A 15,744-nucleotide genomic window follows, 5' to 3' on the forward strand; every position below is an offset into this window, starting at 1 on the left:
GTTATCTTGGAGAAATTTCTTTTATACTATTAATTATGGCCAGGGACGTAGCTTGGTTGGGGCAAGGGGTTGTCCCGGCCCCCTCTGTTTTTTGCGCGTTAGTGTAAATTTTTTTTTTGATCGAAAATATTTATGAATAGTGTAAATTTACATGTTTTCGGTCGAAATTTAGAGTCCGGCCCCCTCTGGTTTATGAATTCTTTTATACATATTGAGTCCGGCGGCCCCCTCGGCGTTATTGTCCAAGCTTCACCGCTGGTTATGGCACCCCTAATTTTGATCATATAAGGGTTATGAAAGTTGCAGATAGGAAACCACTTGTGTTTTTTAACAAATTATTGAGAAACACAAATGATGAAATGAACAACTCTTTTATAGATACCTTGAAATAATGATGATGAATTGGCGGGCACCATGGAGAGATGCCCGGACAGGGCTCGTTGGTTCAATGCCACCATGGTCCAGGTAATGAATACGTGTATCACATTCTCTTAAGTTAACTCGTGTTAAATTTTTAGTTTTAATTTGGATACTTTTCTAAAACGTGTGAATGCAGGTCGGGTTGACCCGATTCACATTTTCATCCATTAAAAAAAACAACTTTAAATAACAGGTTGATTATGGTTACAGAGGTTATATCTATACAACGATAAGCGATTATGTGGGTCAAAAGAGGTTGGGATGAACTCAGCCACCTTTTCAACATTTCTTTCAAAAAACATATCTATATATTAATAATGGATTACGCAAAGGTTATATGTTAACAACAATAAGCAGTTCTTGTTTCTCAGTACTAAAAGTGATATGACCATAGGGTTGAAGACGTCGCAGGAGTCAAACTAATGCGACATAATCAATATCTCAGACCGAGAATTCTTATGCAGAAAATGAAGTGATTGACCAAATTCCGGATAGTAAAGTTTTGAAATGCAGAATACTGTTCTTGGATACAGTAGAAACCTGAAAGTAAATACCAAACACACAATATTTTTTATTATTTTGATGATGATTATTTACATGTAGATGATGATGTTGGAGGGATTCATTTGTGTTTGATGAAAGTCAACTTTAAATATTAATGGTGTGTACAGTTTCTTTCTATGGGTGTGATCAATACTAGATTGGCATGACCTTAGCTTCTGTAGTTGAGAGTTTGGATTCATTTATACATATTGTGAAAGTTATTTGATCTTACTTATAGTGACTTTGTTGCAGTCTGGCACTAATGTCACACTTTAGGAGTATTAGTGAAGTTAACCAATTGCTTTGATATACCTATGACTTTAGGTTTTGGGGATGTTGACAGGTTCCTTTTAATCTTTTATCTTGATTGATGCTTGATTGCACACTTTGGTTTCATATGTTGCTGATCATTTGTAGGCATTAAGCAAGAAGTGATCAAATAAGTATATAACATTCATTTAAAATATGTTTAAATGTTATCTATAATTTTACAATCCTGATTTTACTATTTTAGAGTCAAGTGCAACAGTTTGGTTGAGTACATAAAAATACAAATGAAAATTATTATTTTCAAACCAGCAAAATTATTAAATAAGTTTTATAACATACAAGCTAAGGTGATGTATGTTTTTGCTTCAAACATCTTCAGGAGAGTAATGTCTGCAGGCGCGCAGACAATCAGCTGTGAAGACAGTTTGTTTTTTTAAAAGAATAAGATCTGCAAATAGCTTATAACTTCTTAAAACAAAAGCTATTGAAACATGCTTCAAACGTCTTCATCCTCCACAACCGGTCGTCCAGCCCTTCCAACCCTAGCCACCGCCTCCGTCGCTCCTCCACTCGCCGGCAGCCATCGCCACCGCCTCTGCTCCTCCAGGTACACTCCTTCTCTTCCTCTCTCCCTTGGTTCCGGTCGCCATAACCACCGCCATACCGCCTCCTGCTCTCTCCCTTGGTTCGGTCGCCATACCGCCGCCATAACCACCGTTCGACCACCTCCGTCGACCCCCCGCTGCTTCATCATTAAACCGTTCGACCACCGCCGTTCGACCACCTCGTTCTGGTGGTTGTGTTTTGGGCTGATTTGGTCTGCTTATATAAATTGAAAGAGTCGAGAAGTTTTATCGTGATTCATACAATCCGTTCAGTTTCTCTCTCAAACATCAATTTTGTTCATCTTCTGTTAATTTAGGGTTTTGATTCTTGAATCCGTTTGTTTTCCAGTTTTAGTCTTTATGATTGTTGTAATCAGTAGATAGATTCTAGTGTACCAGATGTGCTATAAGTGTGTATTTTAGAGTTTGATTGTCTGGTTGTTTTTGTTTGAGAGTTGTTGAAGATTTATGAAATTGGTAGTAGTTTTCAAAGATATATGGCAAGATTGGTAGTAGTTTTCAGAGAAGTCAACATATATAAATGATTTCTTTTATTTTGGTCCATAAACTTTCGTCTTTAGGAAAATACATTTTAAGAAAAAAGAGTGTGTCGGTTTATGGTATTTGACCCAAACCACCTTTGATTTGTTTTTGTTAAGCCATTTGTTTTTGTTATGGTACTTGAGTATTGTGAACCCATGATTGTTTTTGTTATGCTATTTGAGTATTGTGAACAAATGATTGTTAAGAATATATATAATTGTAGATGGAAACTAATGATGGTCGACAACAATGGACGGATGACGCAATTAAATGTTTATTAGAAACATGTCTTGAAGAAATTGGGCGGGTAGGTAGAAATGGACAAAGCTTGCGCAGAGAGTCTTGGGTTATATTAGGAAAGAAACTCAAGGAACAATTTCACATGGATTTGAGTCAAAAGCAAATTAGAAATGCTTTTGATACCATGAAATCAAAATATGTAGGATGGTGTTATTTGCGAAACAAGACTGGAAATCTTTACAACCCAGAAACAAACATGTTCACTTTAACGCCTCAGGAATGGGAAGATTTTAAGAAGGTGTATATTTCTTTATGTTTTTAGTATTGTGTTATATTTTAGAGTGAAAAGTATAAATTATAGTCCATATTAATTTGGCGCAGGGTCACCCGAGGGCAATGTCATTAAAAACACGCCCGTTGCCTCATCTTGACCTTCACATAGCTTTGTTCGAAGGGCTTAGTGCTACAGGTGGTAATCAATGGACATCTACTCAAACATCTGGAGTTTCATCATCCCCACATGTCCAAACACTTCAGATACAAGATGGTAGCTTTTGTAATCCGGAAGATGATGATGGAGACTCTCATGAACAAAGCTTTCAAAATGATGATGAAGTTCCTTCCAATAATAAGGGTCAAACTTCTAATCATAATGAAGCTAGGTGTAACAAAAAAGCCAAAACCTCTAAAACCACCATTACCCTAGATGATTTAGCGAAAGATATGCAACAAGCACTCAAGCATATGGTGAAAAGCACAGGGCCATCAACTGACGAATGTTATGATAAGTTGAAATTAGTTGGCTTAGAGCCTATAGATCCCTTGTTTTTGGCAGCATTTAACATTTTTGGTCAGTCGATACAAATGAGACAAGCGTGGATGACATTGCCATCAGACCCTGAGGTGTTGAAAGGGTGGATTAAGATGACCGGGACGACATTAGGAATGTTTAAGTAGGGAGAGTGATTTGTAGTATGTCGGTATTTGTAGTGGATGACATTGGTCAATCGGTATTTGTCTTTTGGTGTGATTTGTAGTATGTCGGTATTTGTAGTGGATGACATTGGTCAGTCGGTATTTGTCTTTTGGTGTGATTTGTAGTATGTGATTCGTATTATATGAACCTTTATTTGCTTTGTATTTTGAACAATTATTGTACTACTTTGAACTATTATGTTTGCAATTAGGCCTTTCTTATATTCAATTTTCAACATAAACATTTTGCTCTTTTTCGACAGGTTTATCATGGATTATAATCAAAAGTTATTGCTCCTCATTGTGATGTTCTTATATCTTCGATACTTTTGGCCGAGAAATCACAAAAGAAAAAGAGATAACACTTCGGTTATGTCTGGACACCATTTTACTTTAGAGCTGTTGCGTGGGAACAATCAACAAAGCATTGAACTCCTTCGTATGTCACGTGATTCATTTGTTCGACTTTGCACACATTTTAGAGTGAAAGGTTGGTTAAAAGATAGCAAACACATCTCCGTTGAAGAAAAAATGGCTATGTTTCTGATGATGCTCGGTCACAATCAACGGTTTTCCGTTATTAAACGTAGATTTCAACACTCGAAACAAACAATTCATAAGTATTTTCATGAAGTGTTGGCAACAATGATGGAGTTTGCTAAAGAGGTTATAGTACCAACATCTAATCCAGATACTCCAAGACGTAATAAAAGATTACGAAGAGTTTTTAAGGTACGTCCTAAAAGTCCTATTGTGATCTCTTTCCATGTATATTATTAACGATTAAATTCTATATAGGGAGCGATTGGTGCACTTGATGGAACTTTGATACATGCCATTGTCCCTGTTCATAAACAACATTTGTATAGAGGAAGAGGAAAAGGCGAGTGCTATCAAAATGTTTTGGCCATTTGTGACTTCAATATGGTATTTACCTTTCTGGTGGCCGGATGGGAAGGAGTAGCACATGATTCTAGAATATTGTCTGAATCTTTAACAAATGCTAATGCACCATTTCCACTACCTCCTCCGGGTATATATATTACAATCTCAACTTTATTTCTTATATTACATATATAGTTTTGATGCATGCATCGTCTTTTTTAGATAAATATTATCTATGTGATGCTGCGTATGCACACACTCGTGGATTTATGGCACCATATCGAAATGTGAGGTACTGGCTTGGAGATTTTCGAAGAAATCGTGCATTGACCGAAAAAGAAAAGTTCAACCACGCACATGCAAAACTTAGAAATGTTATTGAACGTTCTTATGGGGTATTAAAGGCACGTTTTCCAATATTAAAAAAAATGGCGCCTTTCTCGTTGGTTACACAACGAAATATTACGATTGCATGTTTTGCACTTCACAATTTTATACGGAAAGAGGGTTTAAGCGATGACCTTTTGATGAATATGATCACCCAAATGTACGTTTTCAAGATGGAGATGAAGATGCACAAGATAATGGTGAAGAATGAGAAGCTCGACATGGAAGTGCAGCGGATCGTGAATTCATGAGTCAACTTCGAGATCAAATAGCACAACAATTAATGCAAAACAATGTGCTTTGAGTTTATTTTATGTTATGTGTTTTTTAAACTTGTTTTTAATATTATAATTTTATGTAACTTGAATGTTAAATAACTTCTATCCAGTGAAATAAGTTTGATAATTTACATATTTTCAGTTTATGCAGACAGTATCAACTTATAAAAACAAACAGTCTTATTTTTTCAGCTTACAGAGCTTCAGACCACATCTTCAGCTGCAGACATAAAAACAGATGAAATCAGCTTACAGACAGTTTATGTCTGCAAAAACAAACAGCACCTAAAAGTTTTATTTCAAACTTTTGTAAAATATTATGCAAATAAGAAAAACCAACAAAAAAAATGACTATCGCGTTACAATTACCGACCCCGTCGCATCGCGCGGGTTTATTACTAGTTTATTAAAATGCGACACTTAATAATAATTGGCCAAGACTCTCACGCGCCACCTCCCCGCGTGCGCCCACCATTTTCACTTTTTTCTTACAAAGACAACTTTGTGTAGCTTAGCAGATATGTATGACTTCCACACACACAGACACAACACACCCACTCACAGTCTAAATTCAGTCAAACCCAGATGAGTATGTAATGTTGCTACCTAGTTTCATCATCCAATGACATTAATTAATAATTCATGTTTGCACAGGTTAAATTAAGGATCAATGGATCTACTTTACTTGTCGGTGCTTCTGGGACTTGTGTTGATCTTTGTGGCTCCACTTTCTCTGGCTACTAATCCTGCTGACGGTTACTACTTTAGATCTGCTTCATGTACCGAATATTATAGTTGTTGTTGTTGTTGTTTGATTGTCGATAATGGTTTCAGTTAGTGCGATTAATAACTTATATGCTGCACTGGGATCCCCTGCTCTCCCGGGGTGGACGGCTAGCGCGGGTGACCCGTGTGCGGAAGCCTGGCAAGGTGTTGCGTGTGACGAAACAAAAACCAACATTATATCCATGTATGCTACTAACTAAATTCATTATTATTATTATTATTATTTTGGGAGTTGATATTCTTGTGACATTTATGTAGAACTGTGATTGGTGCTAATTTGGGAGGTCAATTAGGGGATACCCTAGGATCATTTACTTCTCTCCAAAGCATGTAAGTAACCCCTCGTAATGATTTTCCTTGTATGTATATTGGTAGCTTGCTTTATAAAGGATGATATGTTTTTGTAGAGATTTGAGCAATAATTTGATTGGGGGTAGCATACCAACATCTTTTCCTGTTACCATCACAACTATGTAAGATATGTTGTCTGATAAATTGTTTTTCCTTTTGTTTTTGATATTTGTTGTATGGTAAGCATATGATTATCTTTACCTTTGGCAGCTTTCTTGCAGATAATAACTTTACTGGAAGCTTACCGGATACTTTATCCTCTTTAGCACAATTATCTGCCTTGTAAGTTTTATTCATTTATTTGTTTGCTTATATAGTAGTGGCTTATTACTGGGATGCTAAACAGGTCGTGTTTGTGGGTTGAACCCGACACGGACATGTCAGATAAGTGAACCCGAACATGACACGAATATTCACAGTTTGACATGAACGCGGCCAGTTTAACCCCAAATTCTTTTTATCTTTTTGTTTCTAGCATATTAAATTATGTAAACTTGATGTCTATCTCTTTCGGCAGAAAATACAAAACCTTTTTAAGATATGACATAAAATACATTTTTTCAAATTATAAATTGGCTAAAATATGGGCCAACATGAAGGCTCGGCCCAAAACTGACCAGAACCCTTATAAAGACTACATCCAAACGCGCAAACTCGTGTCATATAAATTCACATCCCTACTATTTTGACACGTTTTACTTATTATTGTGTATATTTTGGTTTTGTGTTGTCTCAAACTGGTCGGATTGGTTTGCATTTTGAAAATAATCCCAATTCTGTTTAAAGATTTACATCATTACCATTAATTACATGTCATGTTTCTTGCAAATCAGGTCTCTAAATGATAACAGCTTATCTGGCGAAATACCGGATTCGTTTGAAGGCTTAACTGCTTTGGTCAACTTGTAAGTTTCATAATCTTGAAAGAATCAAACTTAATTTCACATTTTCTAGATGTTTTTAAAATTTTTTTTAACTTTGCAGAGATTTATCCAGTAATAGTTTGAGTGGAGAATTACCTTCATCGTTATCAAGTTTATCTTCTTTAACTACATTGTGAGTAATCATTTTATCAACAACACACATTCGTCACATGTGCTGATATTATTCACATTATTTATCGGGTCAAAATAGCTTCATTTCAAACAAATAACTTTTTGTACAGGTTGGGTCGAGTTAGACCTGAAATATTTTTCTCCAAAAATGAAAGTTCATTATAAATAATAAGTATGTCAAATATGTTAACAATAGTTATATCGTTTCAACTACGCCAGTCCGTAAGTCAAACTAACACGTGTGTGTGCAGTCATTTGCAGAACAATAAGCTTTCAGGAACACTTGATGTTCTAGAAGATCTTCCATTGCGTGATCTGTAAGCTTCTAAATCACCTTCAACTTTATATGTTCATTTATAGAGTTAATTTCTGTTTTCGTCCCTAAAATTTGGCCATTTAAACTACGTCAGTCCAAAATTGAAACCATCAACCCTTTAAGTCACTTGGGTTTCAGTTTTTAACCATTTTCGTCCACAACACTATCTATGTTAGATTTTTTCTGCTAATTCTCACAAGAATGACCAAAACACCCCTGTTTATTAAATTCGTTTGGGCTGAACTAGTTAAAATGGCTAAACTACGGGAACGAAACCACATAGACGAATACAGAACTTAATTATATTCTATGTATTTTCATTAACTTATTATTTTTCCTCTTAAACAGAAATATAGAAAACAACCTCTTCAACGGCCCAATACCCGACAAACTACTGTCCATACCCGATTTCAAAAAAGACAGGAATCCATTCAACACCAACTCAACAACCGCTCCCCCGTTATCCCCGTACCCAAACACCCCCACAGGTTCGGGAACACCTTTCTTTCCATCACCTAAACAAACACCCGGTAAACAAGGACCACAACAAGCCAGTGGTCCTGCGTCCACACAGGATCACAACTCCACCACTACCAGGAAATCATGGAGTGCTAAAAAGACTGTTTGGGTATCAATAGCATCTGTGTTTGGGCTTATTGTTTTGGTGTTGATTTGTTTACTGTTTTCGCCTAAATGTCACCGAAGAAAACGGTACCCAGGTTTGATACCGAAACGACACGAGATCGCTCCAGATACGGGTAACCGAGAGTATCATATTGACAGTGCTCCTTTTGCTCAGCCTACCAGTCAAGTTGATAAAGGTTTTTTCATTATTTATTTATTATTCAAACTTTATTTGTATTTTTAGGTGCGTTAACAAGCCTAAGGCTGTTCAAAAAGCTCGCGGCCTGTTAGTTGCATGAGCCGGGCATGAGCTCAACATATCAGCTCGTTACAGATAAACGAGCGGAGCTAGCCGCGGCTCAGTTTGTAAACGAGCCAAGCGGAAGTCCATGTGGCTAGCCTTGACTCGTTTACAGCCCTAATGAGCCGATCCCCTTGTAATAAATTCATGAAAAGTAGTTATTAACATATACAAATAAAACATGTGATAAATAGTAACCGAGCTTGAGCTTCAAAACTACTCATGATCCGAGCTCCGACTCAGTTTTGCTCGTTTACGCCTATTTTTCTTACACTGAATCCTTAATTTTTGGAGCAGTTCCAAAGGCGGCGGCAGTTGCCCCGCCAAAAGAGGAAAAACAACGGTTACTTTCACCGCCACCGTCAAGATCACCGTCAGTTCCGCGTGTAAAACCACAAACCGATAACGACATGAATATACAAAGACTGGCTGCTATACCAAAACAGGACAGTGTGGAGATAGACATGAGTCGATTTGACATAGACTCCTTGCCTCCACCACCACCGCCACCGCCTACTTTACCTCAACCAGTTAACCTACCTCACGAAAAAGTTATTGTGGAGCCCATTGTACCTGTTGAGGTGGCGGGACCCTCTACAAAGCCTACCTTGCCTAAAACGCATGTCAAATCGTACACGATCGCGTCTCTTCAACAATATACAAACAGTTTTTCGCAAGATAATCTTATTGGTGCTGGAATGGTGGGGAGTGTTTACAGGGCACAACTTCCAGATGGAAAGGTATGACTTTGACTGGGTTGACTAACGGGTCGGGTTGACCTGAATCATTTAATTTTTCTATCAATGGTATGTGTTATATGTTTGCAAAATTTGTGTTATTCAGTTGTAAATGACTCGTTTGTGTTATAAAATTAAAATATGTCGGCCCATTTGACTCGTTTCCCTTTTAAATTGACTTTGCTCAACTTTTTAACCGACTGTTTTGACTCTTTTCAACGTTTTTTAATTATAAACTAACTATAGATAAGTTGATTTAAAAAGGTTGCTTTATGCTTAATAAATACAATATGAGCGGCTTACGGCTCGTTTGACTCTTTTGACCTTTTTACCGATTTTTGTTTTTACCGGTTCGACTCTTTAGTGATAAAAGTGGGTCGATATGAACACCTTTTCCGCATTAGTACTTAGTAGTGTACTAGTGTGTGTGTCAAGTATGTTTACAAAAGTCGTAATGTTTCAATAATAGTATAATTCTTTTGAATAAAAATGATTTATGAGGAATTTATGCATTAAGAATAAAGATACGTATAACTCATTTGACTTGTTTTCTTTTAAGCTGATTTTGCTCAAGATTTTTAAAATTTTTTATTACTATTTTGTCTCTCAAATATGATTATAATAACTATCCAATTCTTTTAATGAAATAGTATGAGAGGTTTGACGACTCGTTTGACTCATTGACGTATTTTAGAACATGTTGACATGTTTTACCGTTTGACCTGTTTTCCAAAGCTGCAAAACTTACGTATTCTGTGATTTACTTCAGTTTCTTGCAGTGAAGAAGTTGGACAAAAAGGTAATTAGTCAACAAAAGGAGGAAGAATTTATTGAGCTCGTTAATAATCTCGATAAAATTCGACACGCTAACGTTGTTGAACTCATGGGTTACTGTTCGGAGCACGGTCAAAGATTATTAATTTACGAGTATTGCTGTAGCGGGACCCTTCAAGATGCGTTACACTTGGATGATGAATTTAAAAAGAATTTTCCGTGGAGTGCGCGTATACGAATGGCACTTGGAGCCGCACGAGCTTTAGAGTAAGTCGAGTACTAATCTTGTTAAACGGTTCGTGTTGGGTACTTGGGTTAACTTGTTTAACCCGCTCAATTTAACGGGTTGACCTGCCAACCCATTTACTATTGTAACCCATGTAACATGTTTAGTTAATGGGTCGTGTTCGCCATTCGGCTTGACATGCTTACCCTGTTTAGTTAAATAGGTCCCTGTTTATGACTCATTTAACCCATTTATTTCGACCCGCCAATCAATTTAACACTTTTATAACATTTTTGGCTCGTTTAGATGAATAGGTTTAACAGGTCTTGTTTGGGTTGACATGTTTAACCTATTTAATTAAACATGTCGATCTTTAACCCATTTATTACAACCCATGTTTGGGTTGGTCCGCCAACCCGTTTAATTAAACAGGTCGGCCGCCAACTTAGTTAAGACCCGTTTAACCCATTTCTTTCAACTCACCGACTCATTTAACATGTTTTTAATTTCTTTGACTCATTTAGACTAAAAAGTTTAACGGGTCGTGTTCAGGTGGACATATTTACTCTGTTTAACTATATAAGTCGATCAGCCAAACCATTTACAAACTGTTTAACCCGTGTAACCTGTTTAGATGGGCTGTGTTTGAGTCGTTCCACCAACCCGTTTAATTAAACAGGTCGATCTGTCAGCCCGTTTAACCCAATCATTTCAACCCACCTATTGGAACCTGTAGTATTAGGGTTTAGTATCGAGCCCACGGGCCTATTTATCTCTATATATTGTAACCCTATATTGAATGGAAATCAAGAAGTGTTTTACTGATACGTGCCCACTATCATGCGTACATGCAAGACCCTTTGGCCTTAACTCACGATCACCATGCAACCTTTTGTTTTAATTAGTGTTATTTTAATATCATTATTAGTTTGTTTATTTTATGTTAGTGGGAAGTTATCTTAGGTTAGTGGTTTAGTTCATGTTCATGTTAGTTTTACATTTCCTTTCGGTTTTACTTTTACATGTAGCCTATAAAAGTCATTGCAAGTTTAAGAATATTAAGAAGTAAATTATGTCTTGTTCTCTCTATTTCTTTGGAGTCTAACCCGCTCAAAGGGTCACTATCTTGGGAGATTAGCCATCTCGAATCGGCTACCTATCATTTACCCTCTTACACCACCAACCCATTTAACACATTTACCCATTTGACTTGTTTAGATGGATACATTAAACGAATAAGGTTCGGGTTACACGATTTTTACTGTTTCTGGGCTAGGGTTATTTTTCAGCATAAATTACTATTCAGGTTTTGGGTTATATGTAACCTGTTTAATAAACTGGCCGTGTTCTGGTTGACATGGTAATCCCGTTTAGTTAAACAGGTCCACCTTCCAGCCCATTTACGACCCATTTATTTCAACCCACCAACCTATATACATGTTTACAGCCTGTTTAACTCGCTTAGATGAAAAGATAGAAGGGTCGTGTTCGGGCTACAGTTTTACTGTTTCTGGGCTAGCGTTGTTTTTGACTTGAATATTGCATGGGTCGTGTTAAGATTCAGGTTTTGGGTTGTCATATGTAACTTGTTTAATAAACGGGTCGTGCTCGGGTTGACATGTTTGACCTGTTTAATTAAACAGGTCGACACACCAACACATTTAAAACCTGTTTAACCCAATATCACAACCCACCAAGCCATTCCCACATTAGTGTGTGTGTGTGTATTGGGTGGGGGGGTAAGGTGGTTTGGGTGTGAATTTGGTGGTCAAGGGTCCATAGTGTACAATATTTAGCTGTTCAAAAAAAATAATAATAAAAATATAAATGTAGCATGTTTACAACCTGTTTGATTCATTTAGATGAATGACTTAAACGGGCCGTGCTCGATTACACGGTTATGTTTTTGACACAAAAAGTTACAGAGGTCAACTCGCCTACCTGGCATGTTTGACACCCCTAGGATTAATACTGTTATTTCAAATATTTACATCTATTTTTTATATATTCATCTAATATTTTTTACAGATATCTACACGAATTCTGTGAGCCGCCTATTATTCATCGGAACTTCAAATCCACTAACGTTCTTCTTGATGAAGATCTTTCTGTGCGCGTATCTGATTGCGGTTTGGCTCCTCTGATAACCCGTGGCATAGTGAGTCAGGTAAATCACGTCATTTGTGGGACCCGTTTATCTGATGTGGCAATATTTTTTTAGAAATCTTAACTTTTACAACACACAGTTGTCAGGACAACTTTTATCAACCTTCGGTTATGGAGCCCCGGAATTTGAATCAGGAATCTACACCTCCATGAGTGACGTGTACAGTTTCGGAGTTGTAATGTTAGAACTGCTAACGGGCCGAAAGTCTTACGACAGGTAAAGTTATTAGTAAATAAATAAATAAAAGAATGAACAAATTAGTTGGTTAATATTATTTTTTTGTTGATTACTTGTAGTACAAGGCACCGTGGGGAGCAGTTACTTGTGCGATGGGCTATACCTCAACTTCACGATATCGATGCGTTATCGAGGATGGTTGATCCTTCTCTCAATGGAGAATACCCTGTCAAATCATTATCAAATTTTGCAGATATTATATCGCGTTGTGTTCAGGTTTGTTCGATCATTGTTGTAATAGTATAGTGTTGTAGTCATATATGAGTCGTTATTAATTATTTATAAAGTGAATTAAAATAGGCTACATCGAAAGTAACACCACTTACTAGGTATGTGAATTTCTGGCACGACAATAACCTAAAACAAAATTTGCGGTTTTGGGTACGGGTTCGGAACAGTCTCTGGTCGAACTCGCGAATCCGTTTAGCTAAACAGGTCGTGTCTGTGTCATCTCAAAGGGTTTGTGGGTTGATCTGTTTAACTCGCTTATTTTTTGTTTATTTTTTAATGTGCTTTATATCATAAGTTAAACTAGTTGGCAATTTTATGCCAGTACTTAAAACTTAAAAGGAAAAACTGACATAAGATTGTATAATAAAAATGTAACTCTTTTATATACATTTGTGTCCATCGTAAAACTGTAATTTTAAAGTATAAATGTATAATTTGCAAAAAATAAAGCAAATAAAAGATAAAAAACTTCGGGTTAAAAGGATCATGTGTGTGTCAATCTGTGAATATTTATGTCATGTTCAGGTTCATTCGTCTGACACGATTTTTGTGTTCGGGTTTGTGTAAAATTTTCGGGTTCATGTCGTGAACACAACCTGTTTAACACCTCTGCCACTGACACTATACAGACACCATTGACAAACTATAGAGAAAATGGTCATATGAGGTTTATAAGGGGCTGTATGAGTTCGTATCTTCGAATGTGGTTACTAACTGACAAAGCCATACAGCCTGAATGATGGCAAAGCCATCACTGGTGTATTTATAACAAGATCCGTTTGAAATTTATTCTCTTGAATTGCAGGCGGAACCGGAGTTTAGGCCACCAATGTCAGAAGTGGTGCAGGATCTGATTCAAATGATAAGGAGAGAGGGTTCTAATAGATCAGGATCTGATTCATTGATTGATTGATAATAATGCTAGGAGTAGTTTTCTGGTGAAAAGTCAATGGTAGTCAAAGGTGCCAAGATTTTCTTGAAATCTTGTGGAAATAAAGGTGAAATCTTGAATGCACATGACATGGCTAGGTAATGTTGTACAAAGGTCTGGTCTGGTCTGGTCTGGTCTGGTCTGGTCATCCCAATTCTTAAGCTTAAAATGGTACATTCCTAACTCCCATTATTTATGTGATTGTTGGTTCTTCATATGTTTTGACAACGTATTCTAATAATTACATTTTTGTTGGATATCCCTTTGTATCATATCCTGAATATTGGACTTCATGTTTTTCATAGTGACTTGAGTTTAGTCAACGCTTAGACAACTCTATAATCCCTTAATATAATGGACAAATTATTAATGTCTGAATGGTGAATTCTATTTTTATTATTTGATTGTATAGAAACATTCCAAGATTGATTATCCGACTATATGAGTGGTTTATTTATCACTAACGTATATTCGATTTTAGCAGTTCTGTGTTTAAATTTGGTTATTTACACTTTTATGAGGTCTGGCTTCAACTCTACTATATAATAGAAATTTGAAGTATACATAAATACACACTTGTGTGAACGATAAGCAATAAATTTACATGTAAATTTTGATGCCCTACAAAGGTTGTATACCAACAAAGTTGGCTTTGGATTTTTGGATGTTTTATTCTGATTCTTTCTTTTTCCTTTTATCGGTTGATTCCTTTTCGACTGTGATGTTTTAGTTTCTTTTCAAAAAACTGTTTTTTCGTTCTTAAGACGCTCTATTAGGGCTGTCATAACATGTTGGACACGATACGATAAGGCACGATCATCTGTGGTATTAAACCCGAACACGACACGATAACTAATCGTGTCATTTTCTCCAAACACGAACACGGACATGTTTAGTAACAGGCTAACCTGTTAAGACTTGTTGAGGGACTTGTTTAAACATACAATGAATAATGCATGTGTAATGAAACAAAACTTTTCAAAACAAGCACAAAAGTCTTAATTAATACATAATCCACAATAAAAATAATAGCAGATTCTAACGAACATAAGTGAAATGCCGTATACAAGTATGACTTTAGGTTTAGGACTTTAGGAGTGTATTTTTAAATTAAAAATCTACACAGTTTACTAACAAGTTAGCAGGTCTTTAACCTGTTAGGACACGAATACTAACATGTCTTAAACAGGTCAACCTGTTTCAGATACGAAACCTGTTAAACTTAAACTCAAACTTGTTAAAACTCGTGTCGTGTAGTATCGTGTTAACAGATCCGTGTCATAAATTGATACGCTATATTAGGTTTGCACTAGTTATAGTTGGTCGCCCTCAAAATATAAGGCCCTCATTTAAGGGGAAAAAAATTCTTCTTACATGTTATCGAATTAACAGGTATGACTCTCATTAAACCCAGATAGTCTTTAAACGGATTATAATACTTCATTAAATTAAAAATTAATCTCACCAAATATTTGATATAAAAATCCTATAAAATAGGGATATACTAAAATTTAATATATGTTTTTTTATAAAAGATATTATTTATAATTAGAAAAACAATTTTATAGTATAAAAAATAAGCGTGTCATGGGTCTCACCAAACCTATATATCTTTCAAATCGGGCTATAACATATCATTTATTTGTGAAACTCTTTCATCATCAAATTTTATGTATATTATTAGGTTCCTTACAATAAAATTAAAATCCAATATATATATATATATTAGCTTTTAGCTCGCGTGTTACGCGGGTTTTTTTATGTTTTGTTTTTAGTCATTTTGCAATCATATTAGTGAAATTATTTGTTTTAAATTAATTTATTATAAGAAAATTTGTTCATATTCATTCATAATTTATATA

At 36.0% G+C, this 15,744-nt stretch overlaps 1 protein-coding gene across 1 annotated transcript; it reads left to right on the forward strand.

The window, feature by feature from the left end:
• The first annotated feature begins 5,721 nt into the window (after positions 1 to 5,721).
• LOC143607570 (protein STRUBBELIG-RECEPTOR FAMILY 3-like) lies at positions 5,722 to 14,252 on the forward strand. The gene is made up of 15 exons (XM_077082969.1): positions 5,722 to 5,901; positions 5,981 to 6,116; positions 6,191 to 6,262; positions 6,340 to 6,405; positions 6,494 to 6,565; positions 7,117 to 7,188; positions 7,268 to 7,339; positions 7,590 to 7,655; positions 8,003 to 8,475; positions 8,877 to 9,319; positions 10,086 to 10,357; positions 12,345 to 12,483; positions 12,563 to 12,699; positions 12,780 to 12,936; positions 13,757 to 14,252. Exons 1-15 carry the CDS (start codon positions 5,817 to 5,819, stop codon positions 13,862 to 13,864), a joined length of 2,370 nt encoding a protein of 789 aa, XP_076939084.1. The 5' UTR covers positions 5,722 to 5,816; the 3' UTR covers positions 13,865 to 14,252.
• Positions 14,253 to 15,744: the final 1,492 nt, after the last annotated feature.

Source organism: Bidens hawaiensis, unplaced genomic scaffold (genome assembly GCF_021521415.1).
Source record: "Bidens hawaiensis isolate Kalapana, Puna unplaced genomic scaffold, B.hawaiensis_p1.1 tig00083620_1, whole genome shotgun sequence".
NCBI lineage: Eukaryota > Viridiplantae > Streptophyta > Magnoliopsida > Asterales > Asteraceae > Bidens > Bidens hawaiensis.